Source organism: Solanum tuberosum, unplaced genomic scaffold (genome assembly GCF_000226075.1).
Source record: "Solanum tuberosum cultivar DM 1-3 516 R44 unplaced genomic scaffold, SolTub_3.0 scf00316, whole genome shotgun sequence".
NCBI classification, from domain to species: Eukaryota; Viridiplantae; Streptophyta; class Magnoliopsida; order Solanales; family Solanaceae; genus Solanum; species Solanum tuberosum.
Genome location: NW_006239240.1, coordinates 481,457 through 499,260, shown reverse-complemented (window position 1 = coordinate 499,260; position 17,804 = coordinate 481,457). Strand labels below are relative to the sequence as shown.

At 28.9% G+C, this 17,804-nt stretch overlaps 2 protein-coding genes across 2 annotated transcripts; both read right to left on the bottom strand.

The window, feature by feature from the left end:
• Window positions 1-4,268: 4,268 nt before the first annotated feature.
• LOC102594824 (LOB domain-containing protein 36-like) lies at window positions 4,269-8,000 on the bottom strand. Its single transcript, XM_006360169.2, has 5 exons — window positions 7,820-8,000; window positions 7,511-7,582; window positions 6,366-6,994; window positions 5,668-5,972; window positions 4,269-4,521 (listed from the first exon to the last, which is right to left on the bottom strand). Exons 3-4 carry the CDS (start codon window positions 6,973-6,975, stop codon window positions 5,719-5,721), a joined length of 864 nt encoding a protein of 287 aa, XP_006360231.1. The 5' UTR covers window positions 6,976-6,994; window positions 7,511-7,582; window positions 7,820-8,000; the 3' UTR covers window positions 4,269-4,521; window positions 5,668-5,718.
• Window positions 8,001-13,540: 5,540 nt separating this feature from the next.
• LOC102603113 (LOB domain-containing protein 36-like) lies at window positions 13,541-14,880 on the bottom strand. Its single transcript, XM_006360187.2, has 2 exons — window positions 14,268-14,880; window positions 13,541-13,910 (listed from the first exon to the last, which is right to left on the bottom strand). Exons 1-2 carry the CDS (start codon window positions 14,878-14,880, stop codon window positions 13,657-13,659), a joined length of 867 nt encoding a protein of 288 aa, XP_006360249.1. The 3' UTR covers window positions 13,541-13,656.
• Window positions 14,881-17,804: the final 2,924 nt, after the last annotated feature.

Here is a 17,804-nt window from a genome sequence, read left to right as displayed (position 1 = left end):
TGTTTATTACAGCAAATATATAGAGATATTATTAAAACCCGTCAGATTATATCCCTTTACCAACTTGTGTAACATGGACTCTTTCATTTTAAACTTGTTTGGACGGCAGGGGCATTAATGAACGAAAAGTATGATGGAGGATATTTATATATCATTTGCGATAATTCGGGGATATATTTGTCATTTTTCTCCTTTTTAAAAGAAGAATAGTTATAATCAATTTTTTTATTTGCTAATTTTAAGGAGAGAAATAATTCTAAATAATATTTTACTAGTTTTAAGTAGAAATGATTGGAAGTTATAAGATTATAGGATATAAATTAGTATCTTTTATTCTTTCAGAAAATAATAATTTGAAAGAAAAAAGATAATTCTAAATAATCGTTTGTTAGTTTTAAGGAGAAGTGGTTGGAAGTTAGAAGAGAGATGATATTAAATATCTTTTATTTTTTTTATTTTTTTAAATTTAAAATTTCAATATATAACTTTTGGGTTAATATGTGCTAATTTTTTATTTGTCTATTAATTGTTAATTAATATTGGGCTATATGTTGACAATGGTATGTAACAATTGTCTATTTGTGTCAATTCATTTGGCTACACGGAAGAAAAAAGTTAGGTCAATTTAGGTTATATTACTAACTCAAATCAAATCAACATGTAGTAAACTATTAATTCTTCCATTCCAAAATAAGTGAATTATTGACCCTTTTTTCATCGTTCAAAATAAGTGAATTATTCAAAGTTCAAGAGAGTTGTTGAATTATTATTTTTCCATTTTTGCCTCTCATTTACATCTTCTAGATGATAATTTCAAGAGAGTTAATTGCTCATATTTATGATTTTACTTTGAATTATTTATATTTTCAAGAATAATTTGAGAATATCTGAATGGACACAAGTAGAGTTGTCAAAAAGAGCTGACTCAAGACTTAGGGGCCAAGGAATTCGATGGGCTAGGGCAGGTCGACCCTTCATTTGGAAGGGCCTGAAAATTCTCGACCCAACCCAAATCTAGAAGGGTTGAGGGCTGGGGCAGGTTAGCCCTTCTTTTTTTCTTTTCAAACTTAAAATTTTATAACATCAAAAAATGAGAAGATTTTCGAATCAAATGTGGCAAATAATGGTGTTATTTCAATAACACTAGCAAATAATCTAGTGTGATTAGCATATATCTAGGATACTGGATACATGAGATACATTATCTAGTGTGATGAATTCCAAATACGTGAGCTAGATGAGAGGGAGGCGAGGGTGCGTTATTTTTCTATATATCCTAGATACATGTGAATACACTTGGATAGAGTGTATCTAGAACAAATTCACCTAATTTTGAGTACATGTATTCCGAAATACATGTATTTGGAAGTAGAGGCGAACCCATGTGTATCTTTGAGAGTGCACGTGCACCCGTTAACTTCGAAAAATTATATATATATATATATATATATATATACACACACACACACAAACTTTAAAATATAGATATATTTTATTAGGCACCGAAATGCACAAAAGCCAGCTGGGTTAGCTGGTTTAGACGTTGTACTTCATTGAGGAAGGGACCGAGTTTGAATCTCATTTGCTGATTATCTTGTTTTTTTTCGTTTTTAGCTGTGAAGTTTAAAAATATCGAATGAAATAGGGGGATGGCTAGTTTCGAACTTGCGACCTCATGGTGCAAAGTGAAATTTAAAACTACCACTCCACAAAACAAACTTTATCTAATAGTCATTTAATTTATTTATACATGAATATCATAGTTTTGTATTTTTATGTTTAATAAAATTATCATATAAATCAATATTGGGTACATACTTTAACTAACGTGCATTATCGTTGGTGGTGCACCCGTCAAATCATGGGTTCGCCTCTGTTTGGAAGTACCAAATCCGATAAGATTCGTAATTTTACAACATAACACGCATTTAAGTAATTAACTCATACACTAGTAAAATTGTTGTAAGTTACCCCTAAATAAATAGTTTTGGTCCATATACCGACCCCGGCCCAGCCCTCATCAAGCCTCAAGGGCCAATGACTTATATGGATTGGGCTTATAAGCCCTAGTTTCAAATGGGCTTGAAATTTTTTATCTCAACCTTACCCCAATAAGGGGTTGGGTTGGGCCGCTCCCATGGGCTAAGTTCATTTTGATTGCTATAGACACAAGTGGAAAATGATGTCATTTTAGGGAAAATTGTATGAAATAGCAAACTATTAATTCCAATTAAATGTTATAGCCATAGTTTATTTCATTTGTAATTCGCAGCAAACATCCCATTTTTTTGCCATCTGGTTCGGTATACAATTAGTCATTTTCGATATACAATTACCTGCTAGGTATACAAATGTATAAAATGTGTTTGTGTTTGTATAAAACGAGAGAAAAGTGTATATATAAATACAAATACATATATTTTCGTCCTATACACTTATAATTATACAAATACAGATCTTATTATACAAATTACAATGTATAAATGAATTTATACAAAACTGAACAATTTGTATAAAATTGGATGTATCTAGCGAATTATACAAATCAAAAGCTCCATAGCAAACATAAAATTTACTACTTGCTATATGTGAAATTGCTCTTTATTTTATGTTTTAAACCTTTTTTCTTAATGAGTGTGTATTGGCTCAATAATTTAATTATTTTAAAATGTAGTTTTGTTAAAAGTCAAGAAACGAATTGGTTTTGGAATTAAGTTATAAATTCTACAATTTTGCTGTACAGTACATTAGTTTAGCAATTTATTTTTATATAATTACATTTTAAAATAAAAATAAATGAATGGAAAATAGATTTAAATTAGGTAATTAGAAGGGTTATGATGCATTAAATATTGTTAATGCGTTAACATATTTTAATCAATCTTAATTTTATTTAACCCGTCTATTTAACCCTCCTAAATTAGGAGGTACATTGCAGGTCTTCCAAAAATGAAAGAAGGACCCATGTGCAGGAGATCTAAGAAGTCTACCAATTTTTCATATATTTCACTTCTCAAAATGTTATATATATAGTTTAGTTGATTGATTATATGAACTTTTATCGGATGACGATTTGATTTTTCACTTTATAATTTTCTTTTCTACTTTTCATTTTCCGGTCAGCTCTATTTTATTTAATATAAAGGTATAGTTGTAATAAATTACTATTTTTCGTCTTAAATTTCTAAAACGGTACTTATTTGGGGACAATCTGTTTTTCTTTTCTTAAAGCAACATTTATTTTGAAATGAAGAAGGTAATTTACATTGAAACAAATTAAAAACGTACTCCCTCCATTCATTTTTACTTGTCATTATTTGACTTGACACATCAATTAAGAAAATAATTATTGATATATGTATTTTACAATACTATCTCTATTAAATGATGTTAACTACTCTATTAGGTTTTGAAAAAAAAAACTGGGGGATAGAGTAATATTTAGTGGTAAGGATATATAAAATATGGGAATTTTTTTTTTTTTTTTTTATTTGTCAAAAAAATAAAAATCTACTTTAGAAATATGTAACAAGTAAAAATAAATGGGAGAAATAGTTTATTCTAACCTCCCTATATCAAAGTCAAACAGCACATGTCCATCGACGTAATTTCATGAAATCTATGAGCCCAACTGTAAGTGGAATAAAAATATTCCTTAATAGCATACTATCATTTATGAAAGCTCTGAAATCTATAACAAAATTGAGGTTTTAGGAGACAGTGGTAACAAGATTTTATTTTTTTGAAAAAAAATGGTTAAGGTCAATAATAGAGTATAATATGCATGCTGCGTACAGGCTGTTACTTGCGTTGTTTGAGAAACGTACATCAATTTTATTTTATTTGCATCCATTTATCATGATGTTGAAATTAAAAACCAGTATAATTTAACCACCAAATTAGCCACAACGTACTATTATTTCACTGATATTTAGTATTTTGCATCAGTGCAAGTGTCAAGTAACTCATCCACGAGGACTTACGCAAATGAAAAGAAATCATTTACTAATTTATTACTATCTTTATTAAAATTTGAACTATAATTTCTCATGATTATTGCTCCACTTAATTGATAGTGTTAGGTCATACGGTAGGGTATAACTGGAGCGATTTATTTGTGTTCCTCTACGGAGCGGAGGAAATAATTAGAAATCGTGGAACTATCAAAGAGGAAATAATTAGAAATTCTGAATCCACTCCTATATGAAATATGAAAGAAGAAATAATTGACCATAAGCTAGTCAAAGTTGAAAAAGAAAAGAAAAATATAAAAGAAACCAGTATGATTGCTGCATAAAGTCAGCACCTATAGGTAAATGAAAGACAACAGTACTAATTTTCTATTATATGTTTAAAAAAAAATTAACCTCCCACAATAATTAAATCATGTCTTTCAACAACTCAAAAGGGGGTAACAAGAAAGAAAAATCTAAAAAGAAGGCCAGATACTTGCCACCTTTCACTATCAAAGTTGAATATTCTCATCTCCATCTCCATCTCCATCTCCATCTTCTTTGTAAACTGGTTTACGCATCAGAGGCAAAGAAATAAATGTTAGAGTTGTGTGCACTGACAGTATATTAAATATTTATATCATAAGATACCGTATTTATATATTAACTACTATGATAGTAATTTGATTAATAGAGTAATAAAACAGTATGACTGGTAATAAAAGAGTAAGTTTTGTGTGTATTTTATTATATTTAGGTTTCACTTACGAGATTACATTGAATATATCGTTGTTTAAATTGCAACGGCGGTGCAATAATCCTTTTATATGGGATATAAGTACTTAAGGGGTTGTTTGGTTGGAGCCTGGGTTAACTATTTCGGGATAAATTATTCCAATATGTCTATGGGTAACTTATCCTGAAGCAAAAATGGTGGAATAAATAATTCAAGGATTACCTAATACCTCCAATCAAACGTGGGATAAAATAATCATACATACATTTTATCCTGAAATTATTATACTTTATACCTCACACCAGAGAACTCTTTTTCAAGTATATTGCTTGTACGAAAAAAACTATATGTCTTGCTTAACAAAGAAAGTGAATTACTCAAAGAGAGGAAAGAGTGCAAGCCACATAATCCTTTTTTTTTCTTTGCAATAAAAGAAAAGAGAGCTAGTGCCAAACCTCTTATAATTGAGAAGAGTCACTAGAGGTCAAGCAACCTAAAAATTGAATGACTTTGTTTACCTCCGGCAAATTGCTTAGGTAAGAACTAATATAAAAAAAAAAAAAAAAGTTCAACCAGTTGAATATAAGGAAAGGACCTACAATATTCCAATGTTAATGTTGCCACATAGGTTATAGGTTTTTAAAGCATGTTTTAGTGTTTGACAATCTATTAAGAGATGCATAAATTGTATAATTACTGACACAATCATAGTGGACGAGTTAAATATTTTACACTATCACTAAAAGATCTAATACACAGTGTAACCTTCTAACAAGCCTGATTTTGTAACCTGCAAATTATAATACTACTAATTAAGTACATAGTATAACTGGGAAAACTACCCTAATCATTAATTATGCAAGTATTAGTTTAAGTAAAGATAATTAGTAATAAAGAGATTATCAAGGATTAATACTTTTTGAACTCATATGTAAAATATGAAAGAGACAAGGAGGAAAAGCATTGAAAGGTACTTACCAAGATTAAAAATATTTGTTAAAAGAAAAAATCTTCAACTGACTTGTTACATTAACATGAAGGACCAATGCTCCTTTCCTCTTCACTGTTGGCTCTCTGTTGCTGCTGTGGTGTCTGTGGTTGTTGCGGTAGCTGTTGTTGTTGCTGAAGCAATTGATGTGGCTGAACCTGAACCTGAACCTGGCCGCGATGCTGCTCCTGCTGGGCTTGTTGAATCTGATAAGGATCATTATCAAATGAGGCTAATGCCAATGAAGGAGATACTGATGAACTCATTTGATGAAATCCTGTTGCAGTTACTGGCCCTGTAGACAAAAACGGATTCAAGATTTAGAATTAAAAAATTCCTCAAAATATATAAGACTTCAAAACACATATAATTAATAGATGTGTTTTTGTGTGAAGTAAAAAATGTCAGTTTTCTAAATGGAAGTCATTTTCTTTAAACTGTTTTAATTTTTTTATAATCCTAATGTACGGACCATCTTTTCCATCTCTACTAATTCCATGGAATATCTATTACTAGCATTTAGCTCCCACCAGCAACTTATATCAGGTTACTCTATTATTATAACTATTCATTAGTATTCAAAATTTCATCAAAACACTTGGAAAAATATGTATATAAATAACTTTTGTTGTACCAAAATAAACTCAATATTTAAACTAAATAACGGAGTTTTCATCTGTTACAGTACCTGCAGAATCATATCCATTGTTGAATTGTTGTTGCTCATAAGTTCTCATCATCTCCTGTTCCCTTGCAGCCATTACCGCGGCTAATTGATGAGCTTCAATCACTTGCTGCTGATTCTGTTGTTGTTGTTGTTGTTGAGGATCGCGCATCATTAATTGTTGTTGCAATCCCATTGGCTGCATATTATAAGCCATCATATTAGAAGAAGAGGGATTATTATTGGGATGCTGTTGAATATAGCCAGAGTGCTGAAGCATTGGCAACATTGCTTGTGGACCAATATACGTTGCTAAATCTTTCTTAGCATTCAATAAATCATCTTGAACTTGCTTAAGCTTATGTTGAAGTATTGAAATTAGTCCAACACAACCATAAACCGGATCACGGAGGCGATATTCCGCTTCATATGCTAGGGAATTTACAGCATCTTCCCGTTGAGTCGCGTTTAATTCGTTGAGTAATTTAGCCACATTACTAGCCCCAAACACCTTGTGTACATTTTCGAATTTTCGAGGTTGATCTGGTGGGAAGTATGGAGCAAAAACGCATTCTTGTGTGCATTTTCTACGCAAGAATTTGCATGCTGCACATGGAGAATTCGACGATGACATCTTTGGCCTTGCTATTGCCCTAGACAAGAAAGAAAGACCTAAAATCTGAGAAATATACTTATAACAAAATGCATTTTTGCAGTATGATAAATAGAAGAGTAATTATAAATGGTAAAATTATGTATGTTAAAGAATGCATGGCATTAAAGTCACATTGAAGCAAACATGGCAAGTAAATATATTTATATCATCAATAGAATAAATTAAGAGGTATTTTAATTGATTTTATTCAAGGTAATAGGGAAGTGATTAGTAAGAAAATTGCTGTTACAACCAATTCTTCCTAAAATTTTCAAAATCCATTAAGAATAATAGCAAAAGAAGGCAGTTATGTAAAGAGGAAACTTGTTGTAGTTTAAGATCTAAAGTTAGTAAGTGAATCAAAATCTCTTTAGATCAACACAAAATTTATTGTGTTTCCTTATCAAACTCAACATCTTTTCCAATTCATAAACAAATTAATTAAACACAGAAATAAAGATCCAAAAACTCAAAACGAGGTAAATTAAAACAAAAAAATTAAAGAAAATCTCACCTTGTATTTTCAAAACCACTATAGATCAAACTTTAATCCTTCGTCTCTCTCTCTCCTTAAAATTCATATCATCTGCGAAAAATGGAGTGAGTAGAAAATGAATTAAAATAACATAAACAAGAATTAATACTTATATCTTTCTACTTTTTAAATATTTATTTATAGCAAGTGAAAACAAAAACAAGAATCACAAAGTTGTGATGACTGATGAGATGAATGAGATTTTTCCACTCTGCAAACACGATATGAATCTGAATTAATTGAGTCACACCAGACGATTATAGAAAAATCGAAAAGGGCTTGATTTACCTTTATGACAAAAAAATTGAGAAAATGAAGATTCATTCTTGTCGATCCGATCGATCTTCAAAAGAATACAACAAAAAGATAACACGTTTATTATTCTTGTAGGTTTTTATAATTATGAAAATGAATATATGAGACAGAATTTGAGAGTGATGGGGGAGAAAAGATTCAAGAGATTAAAAAGGAAAAGACATCATTATTAAATGGACAAGTATAATTTAGTCGAGGTCATTTTTATTATATAGAGGGTAAGAGTGTAAATATATTCAATTAGTGGGGTCTAATGTGAAAAAGGAGTCGTAGTGACCGCGTAAAGAGGAAGAAACCTCCATTCTGACTTTCCGACTAATGTGAAATCTGATTCGCTTCTTTGTCCCTGCACAAATTCATATTCCAAATTTACCCTTATTAAAAGTCATATGTCATGTGTAGGACACTTAAAAAAATTAAATTACTATCATATAAACCTAATCAAGATTAACTTCTGATTATGCAAAAATCTCTACCATAAAAATTACTCCCCTATGTCTCATATTAATTGTCACATTTTTAAAAAAAAATCATAAATAAAAATTATTTTTATTATTTTTTATCTCTTTCCAATGAAAATTGTAGTACTTTATTAAAGAACAATACTACTTAATAGCTTGTTTCCCCAAAAATTATACAATTTCAAAAAAGTGTTTTTTTTATAAGTAATTTGTGTTTCACTAATTAATTTAAAGGGAAGATACTTTTGAGAATTGATTATTGATAATTGGTCAAATTTTTAAAAAGTGTTTTTAAGTTGTTTTTGAATTATTTTTTTCAAAAAAGTAGTTTTTAGAAAAACTATTTCTTTAATTTCTGAAAAAAGTTTCTGCTATTTCTCAAAATTATTTATTTTCTCTTAAAAACCTGATCAAATACTTCACTTTTTTAATTATTTTTTTGGGGAAAAAATAAGCACTTTTGCCTACCAAAAATTTGGTCAACATGTTATAAACTAATCTTATTTTAAGAACAATTATTATTAAGATAAAATAAGACAAAAATTATAGCTTCATCTTGTTTTTGTAAAATAACAATTTCACTGGGATAGTATTTTTAATAATCTTGATCGAGTCTTGACAACTATTATTGGATGGAGCCATAAAGAAAGTAATTATTACAATTATAGACAAATCTTTAGTATTAACATTAATCGATAATTTAGTAAAAAATGATTACTAACTTATTATTACAAGTCAAATTATATTAATTGTATTAAAGTTTTCATTATTGTTGTATACAATTTTAATCGTTATCAATAAGGGTTATGGTGAAGTGGTAAATACTATTTAAATAGAGGTATCGGATTTGAGCCCTTGAATATAAAATCATATTTATCGAATTTCAATATGAATATCGAACATAAAAATAAAAATATAATATAATATAATCATTAGAGTAGTTTCTACTCTAACCACAAACTTCCAACTTTCCCCAAAATAAATAAATAAACCAGCAATGAATTTCCCACCTACCCAAAAACCACTTATACTCGTGTGACTTTGATATTTTTGAATAATTTAACATGCGCCTCACATAAAAAAAATATAATTAGTCATATCGATCAAATTTTTTAATGAAGAATTTTGAGTTAAACCCTTTACTTCTATATAGCAATGTCACTACTAGTTTATTTATTGCTGAGTTATATATGTAGTAAGTCGGTGACTATATTATAATAAAATTATATAGACACGTCGTACAATATTCTCACGTGCGTGAGAAAAGAAAATTTCTTAATAGTTCTGCATTAAGTATTTTTATTTGAAAGTCGTACTTATTATGATTATATATGTTATTGGTACATCTAAGATTAATTAGATACTAAATTAGCATAGTAACTATGACTATTTGGATGCTATTCTTTAAAGTCTCTAATAAGTATAGTAAGTAATAAGTTATTTTCAACTCTACACGTTTTTAAATGTCGGTGGTTAAAATTTTAAAATAAATAATTAGCAAAGGGTGTGTTCAGTATGAACATAAATGTATTTTAGAAAACAAATGTGTTTCTTATTTTTTATTTTTTTTTATGTTTGTTAGATAAGTAGAAAATATTATATCAAAAATATATATATATAATTTAGACAAATGAGAATGAAGGCGAAGAAGAAATGTTTTGGAGGATGACACAATCAATATGAAATGCACTAACTAAATTAATGAAATCAATATTATATTACTGAATCCTTTTCCATTTATAGTCTCAGTATATATTATGATCCGTAGTTTACATAATAAGTTCAGTAGAATATAGTTTGTATAATTTGAAAATATCGAATATTTTTTTTTCTTTTAATTTGCCCGATTAAGATCCGGTCAAATCTTTCAATACTGTTTTATTCTTGTACAATAGATATGCACAAATTAAAGCCATAATGGTCCTAAAATAATAATGCTACTTCTATATTGTTGGTTTTGGAATGAAAGTATTATTCAATTTAATCTCATCCATGCAAACTTTTACAAATTTTCGATCCGTTATAAAATGATGAAACATTTATGTGGTTGGAAATAATTTTGCAATTAAATTTGTTATTTTATCTTTAACAACAAGCTATTATAGCAACACGTTTAATATCATAAATTTAATATTTTTTTTTTTTTTAAAACAATTCTAAATTAATTCAAACCATTAGGCATTAGCATGTTTGTCAAACTTCTAAAATGTACACAATCTTATTTGAATTCTAAATTATAATATTAATCCCTGTTAACAGCAAATTTGACATTTACTAGTTTAAATTTGATTAATAATCTTAATGATTCAGGTCAATATTGGACCAAGTATGTTTTAGAATAAATTTACATTATTACATTAGAATATATGACTAGGTCCAAGATCAGCACTCAGAAGATCTTGGGTAAACATAATTAGTTACCACAATGTGGAATATTATTAAAAGTATTTCGACTAAGAGCCTGTTTGGCATTGCTGTAAAACAACAATATCATTAATTATGCAATTGCTGTAAAACAACAATATCATTAATTATGCAATTGCTGTAAAACAACAATATCATTAATTATGCAATTGCTGTAAAACAACAATATCATTAATTATGCAATTGCTGTAAAACAACAATATCATTAATTATGCAATTGCTGTAAAACAACAATATCATTAATTATGCAATTGCTGTAAAACAACAATATCATTAATTATGCAATTGCTGTAAAACAACAATATCATTAATTATGCAATTGCTGTAAAACAACAATATCATTAATTATGCAATTGCTGTAAAACAACAATATCATTAATTATGCAATTGCTGTAAAACAACAATATCATTAATTATGCAATTGCTGTAAAACAACAATATCATTAATTATGCAATTGCTGTAAAACAACAATATCATTAATTATGCAATTGCTGTAAAACAACAATATCATTAATTATGCAATTGCTGTAAAACAACAATATCATTAATTATGCAATTGCTGTAAAACAAGACTAAGAGCCTGTTTGGCATTGCTGTAAAACAACAATATCATTAATTATGCAATTGCTGTAAAACAACAATATCATTAATTATGCAAGTAGTATTAGTTAAGTGAAGATTAGTAATAAAGAGTTATCACGGATTAATACTTTTTGAACTCATATGTAAAATATGAAAGAGACAAGAAGGAAAAGCATTGAAAGGTACTTACCAAGATTTAAAAAAAAAAATTGCTAGAAGAAAAAAATCTTCAACTGACTTGTAACATTAACATGAAGGACCAATGCCCCTTTCCTCTTCACTGTTGGCTCTCTGTTGCTGTTGTGGTGTCTGTGGTTGTTGCGGTAGCTGTTGCTGTTGCTGAAGCAATTGATGTGGCTGAACCTGGCCGCGATGCTGCTCCTGCTGGGCTTGCTGAATCTGATAAGGATCATTATCAAATGAGGCCAATGCCACTGAAGGTGATACTGATGAACTCATTTGATGAAATCCTATTGTGGTTACTGGCCTGTTGACAGAGACGGATTCAAGATTTAAAATTAATAAATTCTAAATTCCTTAAAATAAGAGTTCAAAACACATATTAATAGATGTGTTTTTGTGTGAGCTAAAAAATGTCTGTTTTCTAAATGAAAGTGATTTTCTTTAAACTGTTCTAATTTTTTTATGATCCTAGTGTCCAGGCCGCTTTCCCATCTCTACTAATTCCATGAAATATCTATTAGCTCCCACTAGCAATAGATATCAGGTTACACTATCCAACCAAGGACAATACATCTAAACTGTCTTAATTTTTAACTTTATATTACATGATCCTGCAGTAACACTTGCATGCACATTATTATAACTAACCATTAGTATCCAAAATTTCATCAAAACACTTGGTAATTTGAAAATATTATCAATAATGTTTGAAATATACTTCACTGGAAATATATATATATATATATATATATATATATATATATATATATGTTGAATCTCTTTTTGACCTCTTCACGTATTTACTTTTTTATATACTAAATTATGATCTTAGAAAAAATTCTGACTCCGACCCTTATCAAAAGGCTGTTGATTGCTGATACTGAAGAGATATGGGCCAACAAGAAGTTCCTACCATGCAATTTTCAACTTTAATTTAAAGCTAATAACAAGTTGATTATTATGTGCATGCCCCAGATACGAATATAGGCCGGTTATAGATTTTATATATAGGGCCACTCATGTCCTTAACCTGCAGAAAATAAAACCTTAAATTCAATATTATAATCATGAAAAATATTATGTACATTCAAAGATATGACTCTTTATATTATCTCTCTTCATTGGCTCATTTTACCCATGTTTCATCGAATATTTGTATTCAAATACACTTTATTTTTTAAATTTAAATTTTATCTAGATGTTTCTAAAAGTTTTCTTTTCTTTTCTTATTTAGAAGTGAGAGTTGGAAAGGACCAACATTGCATTAAAGTACTTGTACAATGTTGGTCCTTCCATTGCATTAAAGTACTTGTACATATATAAGTGGGGCCCACCTCCTTCCACTTAAATAATATTCTTCAATCTTATCATGCTAAAAGTTGAATTTATTATCCTTGTCATTTAATTTTATATGCTATTATTTTTTTCTATAAAAAGAACTCTTTTTCAAGTATATTGCTTGTACGAAAAAAACTATATGTCTTGCTTAACAAAGAAAGTGAATTACTCAAAGAGAGGAAAGAGTGCAAGCCACATAATCCTTTTTTTTTCTTTGCAATAAAAGAAAAGAGAGCTAGTGCCAAACCTCTTATAATTGAGAAGAGTCACTAGAGGTCAAGCAACCTAAAAATTGAATGACTTTGTTTACCTCCGGCAAATTGCTTAGGTAAGAACTAATATAAAAAAAAAAAAAAAAGTTCAACCAGTTGAATATAAGGAAAGGACCTACAATATTCCAATGTTAATGTTGCCACATAGGTTATAGGTTTTTAAAGCATGTTTTAGTGTTTGACAATCTATTAAGAGATGCATAAATTGTATAATTACTGACACAATCATAGTGGACGAGTTAAATATTTTACACTATCACTAAAAGATCTAATACACAGTGTAACCTTCTAACAAGCCTGATTTTGTAACCTGCAAATTATAATACTACTAATTAAGTACATAGTATAACTGGGAAAACTACCCTAATCATTAATTATGCAAGTATTAGTTTAAGTAAAGATAATTAGTAATAAAGAGATTATCAAGGATTAATACTTTTTGAACTCATATGTAAAATATGAAAGAGACAAGGAGGAAAAGCATTGAAAGGTACTTACCAAGATTAAAAATATTTGTTAAAAGAAAAAATCTTCAACTGACTTGTTACATTAACATGAAGGACCAATGCTCCTTTCCTCTTCACTGTTGGCTCTCTGTTGCTGCTGTGGTGTCTGTGGTTGTTGCGGTAGCTGTTGTTGTTGCTGAAGCAATTGATGTGGCTGAACCTGAACCTGAACCTGGCCGCGATGCTGCTCCTGCTGGGCTTGTTGAATCTGATAAGGATCATTATCAAATGAGGCTAATGCCAATGAAGGAGATACTGATGAACTCATTTGATGAAATCCTGTTGCAGTTACTGGCCCTGTAGACAAAAACGGATTCAAGATTTAGAATTAAAAAATTCCTCAAAATATATAAGACTTCAAAACACATATAATTAATAGATGTGTTTTTGTGTGAAGTAAAAAATGTCAGTTTTCTAAATGGAAGTCATTTTCTTTAAACTGTTTTAATTTTTTTATAATCCTAATGTACGGACCATCTTTTCCATCTCTACTAATTCCATGGAATATCTATTACTAGCATTTAGCTCCCACCAGCAACTTATATCAGGTTACTCTATTATTATAACTATTCATTAGTATTCAAAATTTCATCAAAACACTTGGAAAAATATGTATATAAATAACTTTTGTTGTACCAAAATCTGTTACAGTACCTGCAGAATCATATCCATTGTTGAATTGTTGTGGCTCATAAGTTCTCATCATCTCCTGTTCCCTTGCAGCCATTACCGCGGCTAATTGATGAGCTTCAATCACTTGCTGCTGATTCTGTTGTTGTTGTTGTTGTTGAGGATCGCGCATCATTAATTGTTGTTGCAATCCCATTGGCTGCATATTATAAGCCATCATATTAGAAGAAGAGGGATTATTATTGGGATGCTGTTGAATATAGCCAGAGTGCTGAAGCATTGGCAACATTGCTTGTGGACCAATATACGTTGCTAAATCTTTCTTAGCATTCAATAAATCATCTTGAACTTGCTTAAGCTTATGTTGAAGTATTGAAATTAGTCCAACACAACCATAAACCGGATCACGGAGGCGATATTCCGCTTCATATGCTAGGGAATTTGCAGCATCTTCCCGTTGAGTCGCGTTTAATTCGTTGAGTAATTTAGCCACATTACTTCTCCCAAACACCTTGTGTACATTTTCGAATTTTCGAGGTTGATCTGGTGGGAAGTATGGCGCAAAAACGCATTCTTGTTGTGTGCATTTTCTACGCAAGAATTTGCATGCTGCACATGGAGAATTCGACGACGACATCTTTGCCCTAGACAAAAAAATAAAAATTTATCCAGATAAATAGAAAATTATGTATGTTAAAGAATGCATGGTATTTAAAGAAGCTGTTTCCTCAACCATTTTGGAGTAGAAAGGAATTAAAGTCAAATTTCATTTAAAATTAATGAAAACAATATTTATATTACCGAATCCCTTTCGAGTTATTATAGTCTCAGTATATATTATGATCCGTAAGTTTACATAATAAGTTCATTAGAATATAGTTTGTATAATTTGAAAATATCGAATACTTCTTTTTCTTTTAATTTGCCCGATAAAGATCTGGTCAAATCTTTCAATACTGTTTTTTCTTGTACAATAGATATGCACATAGCCTCAATGGTCCTAGAATAATAACGCTACTTCTGTATTGTTGGTTTTGGGATGAAAGAATTATTCAATTTAATCTCATCCATGCAAACTTTTGCAAATTTTAGATCCGTTTTAAAACGATGAAACATTTATGTGGTTGGAAATAATTTTGCAATTAAATTTGTTATTTTATCTTTAACGATAAGCTATTATAGCAACATGTTTAATATCATAAATTTCAATTATTATTTTTTAAAAAAACAATTCTAAATTAAATCAAACTATTTTGCATTAGCATGTTATTTGTCAAACTTTTAAAATGTACACAAACTTATTTGAATTCTAAATTATATTATTAATCCCTGTTAACAGCAAATTTGACATTTACTAGTTGAAAATTGATTGATAATCTTAATGATTCAGGTCAATATTGGACCAAGCATGTTTTAGAATAAATTTACATTATTACATTAGAATATATGACTAGGTTATCAGTACTCAGAAGATCTTGGGTAAACATAATTAGTTACCACAATGTGGAATATTATTAAAAGTATTTCAACTAAGTTAAAATACGATTTAGCAGCGATAGAAAATCAATGAAGTATTGCTTCTCCATTATCATAAGATAGATATGCATCAACTTTAGAAGTGGAGATAAAAAGGACATGGGTCACATGCACCATATTTTAATTCGCACAGTAAATATGTCCTTATATTTTACTTTTGAAATTCTTAATCCTAAATGAAATTAATTTGTAATGGATTATGAAATTAATCTTCTCTTGTATTTCTTCAGTAACAATTTATGCGACACACTTTTATTTTTAGTCTGTGTTAAAAATATTTTCTCAGTTTTATATTTAGTTGTTACCATTTTAGATTTCACGTTCCTTAAGAAACTATGTATAATTTATTTAATGTATCCTTATTTAGTGTTCTCTTGAAATCTTCAATAAATGAACACGAATTAGTTTATTTTGATTAGTTAATTTGATCAATGAACATGAATTAATTATTTAATTTTCCTATATATGTTGGTCAAATGCATATTTTCAAGACTAATAACTCTCAAGGATAAAATATGAAAAACAATTCATTTATGCATTGGTTTTGTGAAATGACAAGTATTAAGAAGCATGTACTTTTAGTAATGACATCTAAATAAATATGGAGGGATTAATATTACATTTCTATAATCAGATTAAAAAAATTAACTTTTTTATCCTGAATGAAATAATTTATAGTCATACAAATGTTTAAGATTTGTTTAAGACCATAAATTTCAAAAAAAAAAATATTTCTTTTTAAAACTGTATGCCTAGTCCAATACTCCTTTAGTTCCGTAATATTTGATCATTTTTCTTTTTACACGTATATTAAGAAATCATAAATAAAAAGATAATTTTACTAATTCACCTCTTAAAAAACTTCTTAGGATTTTACAAATAAATGTGAACACTTTCAAAAAGAATTAATTGCAAGAGTAATACAGAAAAAAGTGCAATTAATATTTTCTTGATTTAGTAAAATAATCAAGTAATAAATGACAATTATTTTTAGTATAATGATCAACTAATACGAGACTAAGAAAATAACATAAATTATAATGTCACAATCACATTTTTTTCTTCTATGTATTGGCATTATCAGTGCAAGCGTGCACTGCCCGTTGATATGATTTGAAGTCAATAAATACATTGAGTCATTTCATGCAAATAATCAAATCATAGGTTTGCTTTGGTGTAGAATAAAGTGCCCCTTCTTTTTTGACTATGATGTTTAACGTGAGCGTGCAAGGATCCTTGGCTTTCGTAGAAAATCTTCATAATTGACAAAAACGTAGTATTAGATAACTACCTATACCTAATTTAGCTCTATTAAGTGCCTAAATCTTACGGTATATCATCATCTCTGTTCATTTTTATTGTCATAATTTCATTTTTTAGAATCAAACTATAAAAAAAATTTACTAACATTTTACGATGTATATTTTCATCATATGAATGTGTAAAAAATTGTACTTGTGCTTTTCGTATAGTTTTTGAATATGTAATATTTTTTTTAGAAAAATATTGAATTAATGTAATCTAATTTAACTTTAAAAATTAATCAAATTAACTTTCGAAAAACTTAACATAACAAATAAAAGTAGACAAATATTTGTTATAGATCATAGGACATAGATGTGTACATGTCGCCATCAGCGGGATCTCTTGGCTATTACAAATTTCGAAAAGAAAATTCTTGTATTAGCAGAACTATATATGCATACAAACTAAGGCGGTACAAAACCGAACCGAAACCGAATCAAACCGCAAATCGAGTCAACTCGGAAAAAAAACCCGACTAGTGGTTTGGTTTGACTTGGTTTGGTTTTGGAAAAAAAAAACCCGCTATATTTGGGTTGGTTTGGTTTTAACTAAAAAAAACCAACCCGACATTATATATATAATTTTAAAATTTTATTTTATACATAAAAATATTTACTTTGATATAATTTTTAAATATTTCTTATACTTTTTCATAGGGTTTATGTTTTAATATATTATTTCATGTTTGAAACTTAGAATTATGAATGAGCCAATAATGAT

What these genes read in the sequence shown, in the direction of transcription:
- LOC102594824 (XM_006360169.2), bottom strand. Translation starts at nt 6,975, where the DNA reads ATGTCATCGTCGAATTCTCCATGTGCAGCATGCAAATTCTTGCGTAGA. An exon ending in CAATGGATATGATTCTGCAG is followed by an intron (nt 5,973 to 6,365) that starts GTACTGTAACAG and finishes TTTTGTCTACAG; the next exon opens with GGCCAGTAACTGCAACAGGA.
- LOC102603113 (XM_006360187.2), bottom strand. Translation starts at nt 14,880, where the DNA reads ATGTCGTCGTCGAATTCTCCATGTGCAGCATGCAAATTCTTGCGTAGA. An exon ending in CAATGGATATGATTCTGCAG is followed by an intron (nt 13,911 to 14,267) that starts GTACTGTAACAG and finishes TTTTGTCTACAG; the next exon opens with GGCCAGTAACTGCAACAGGA.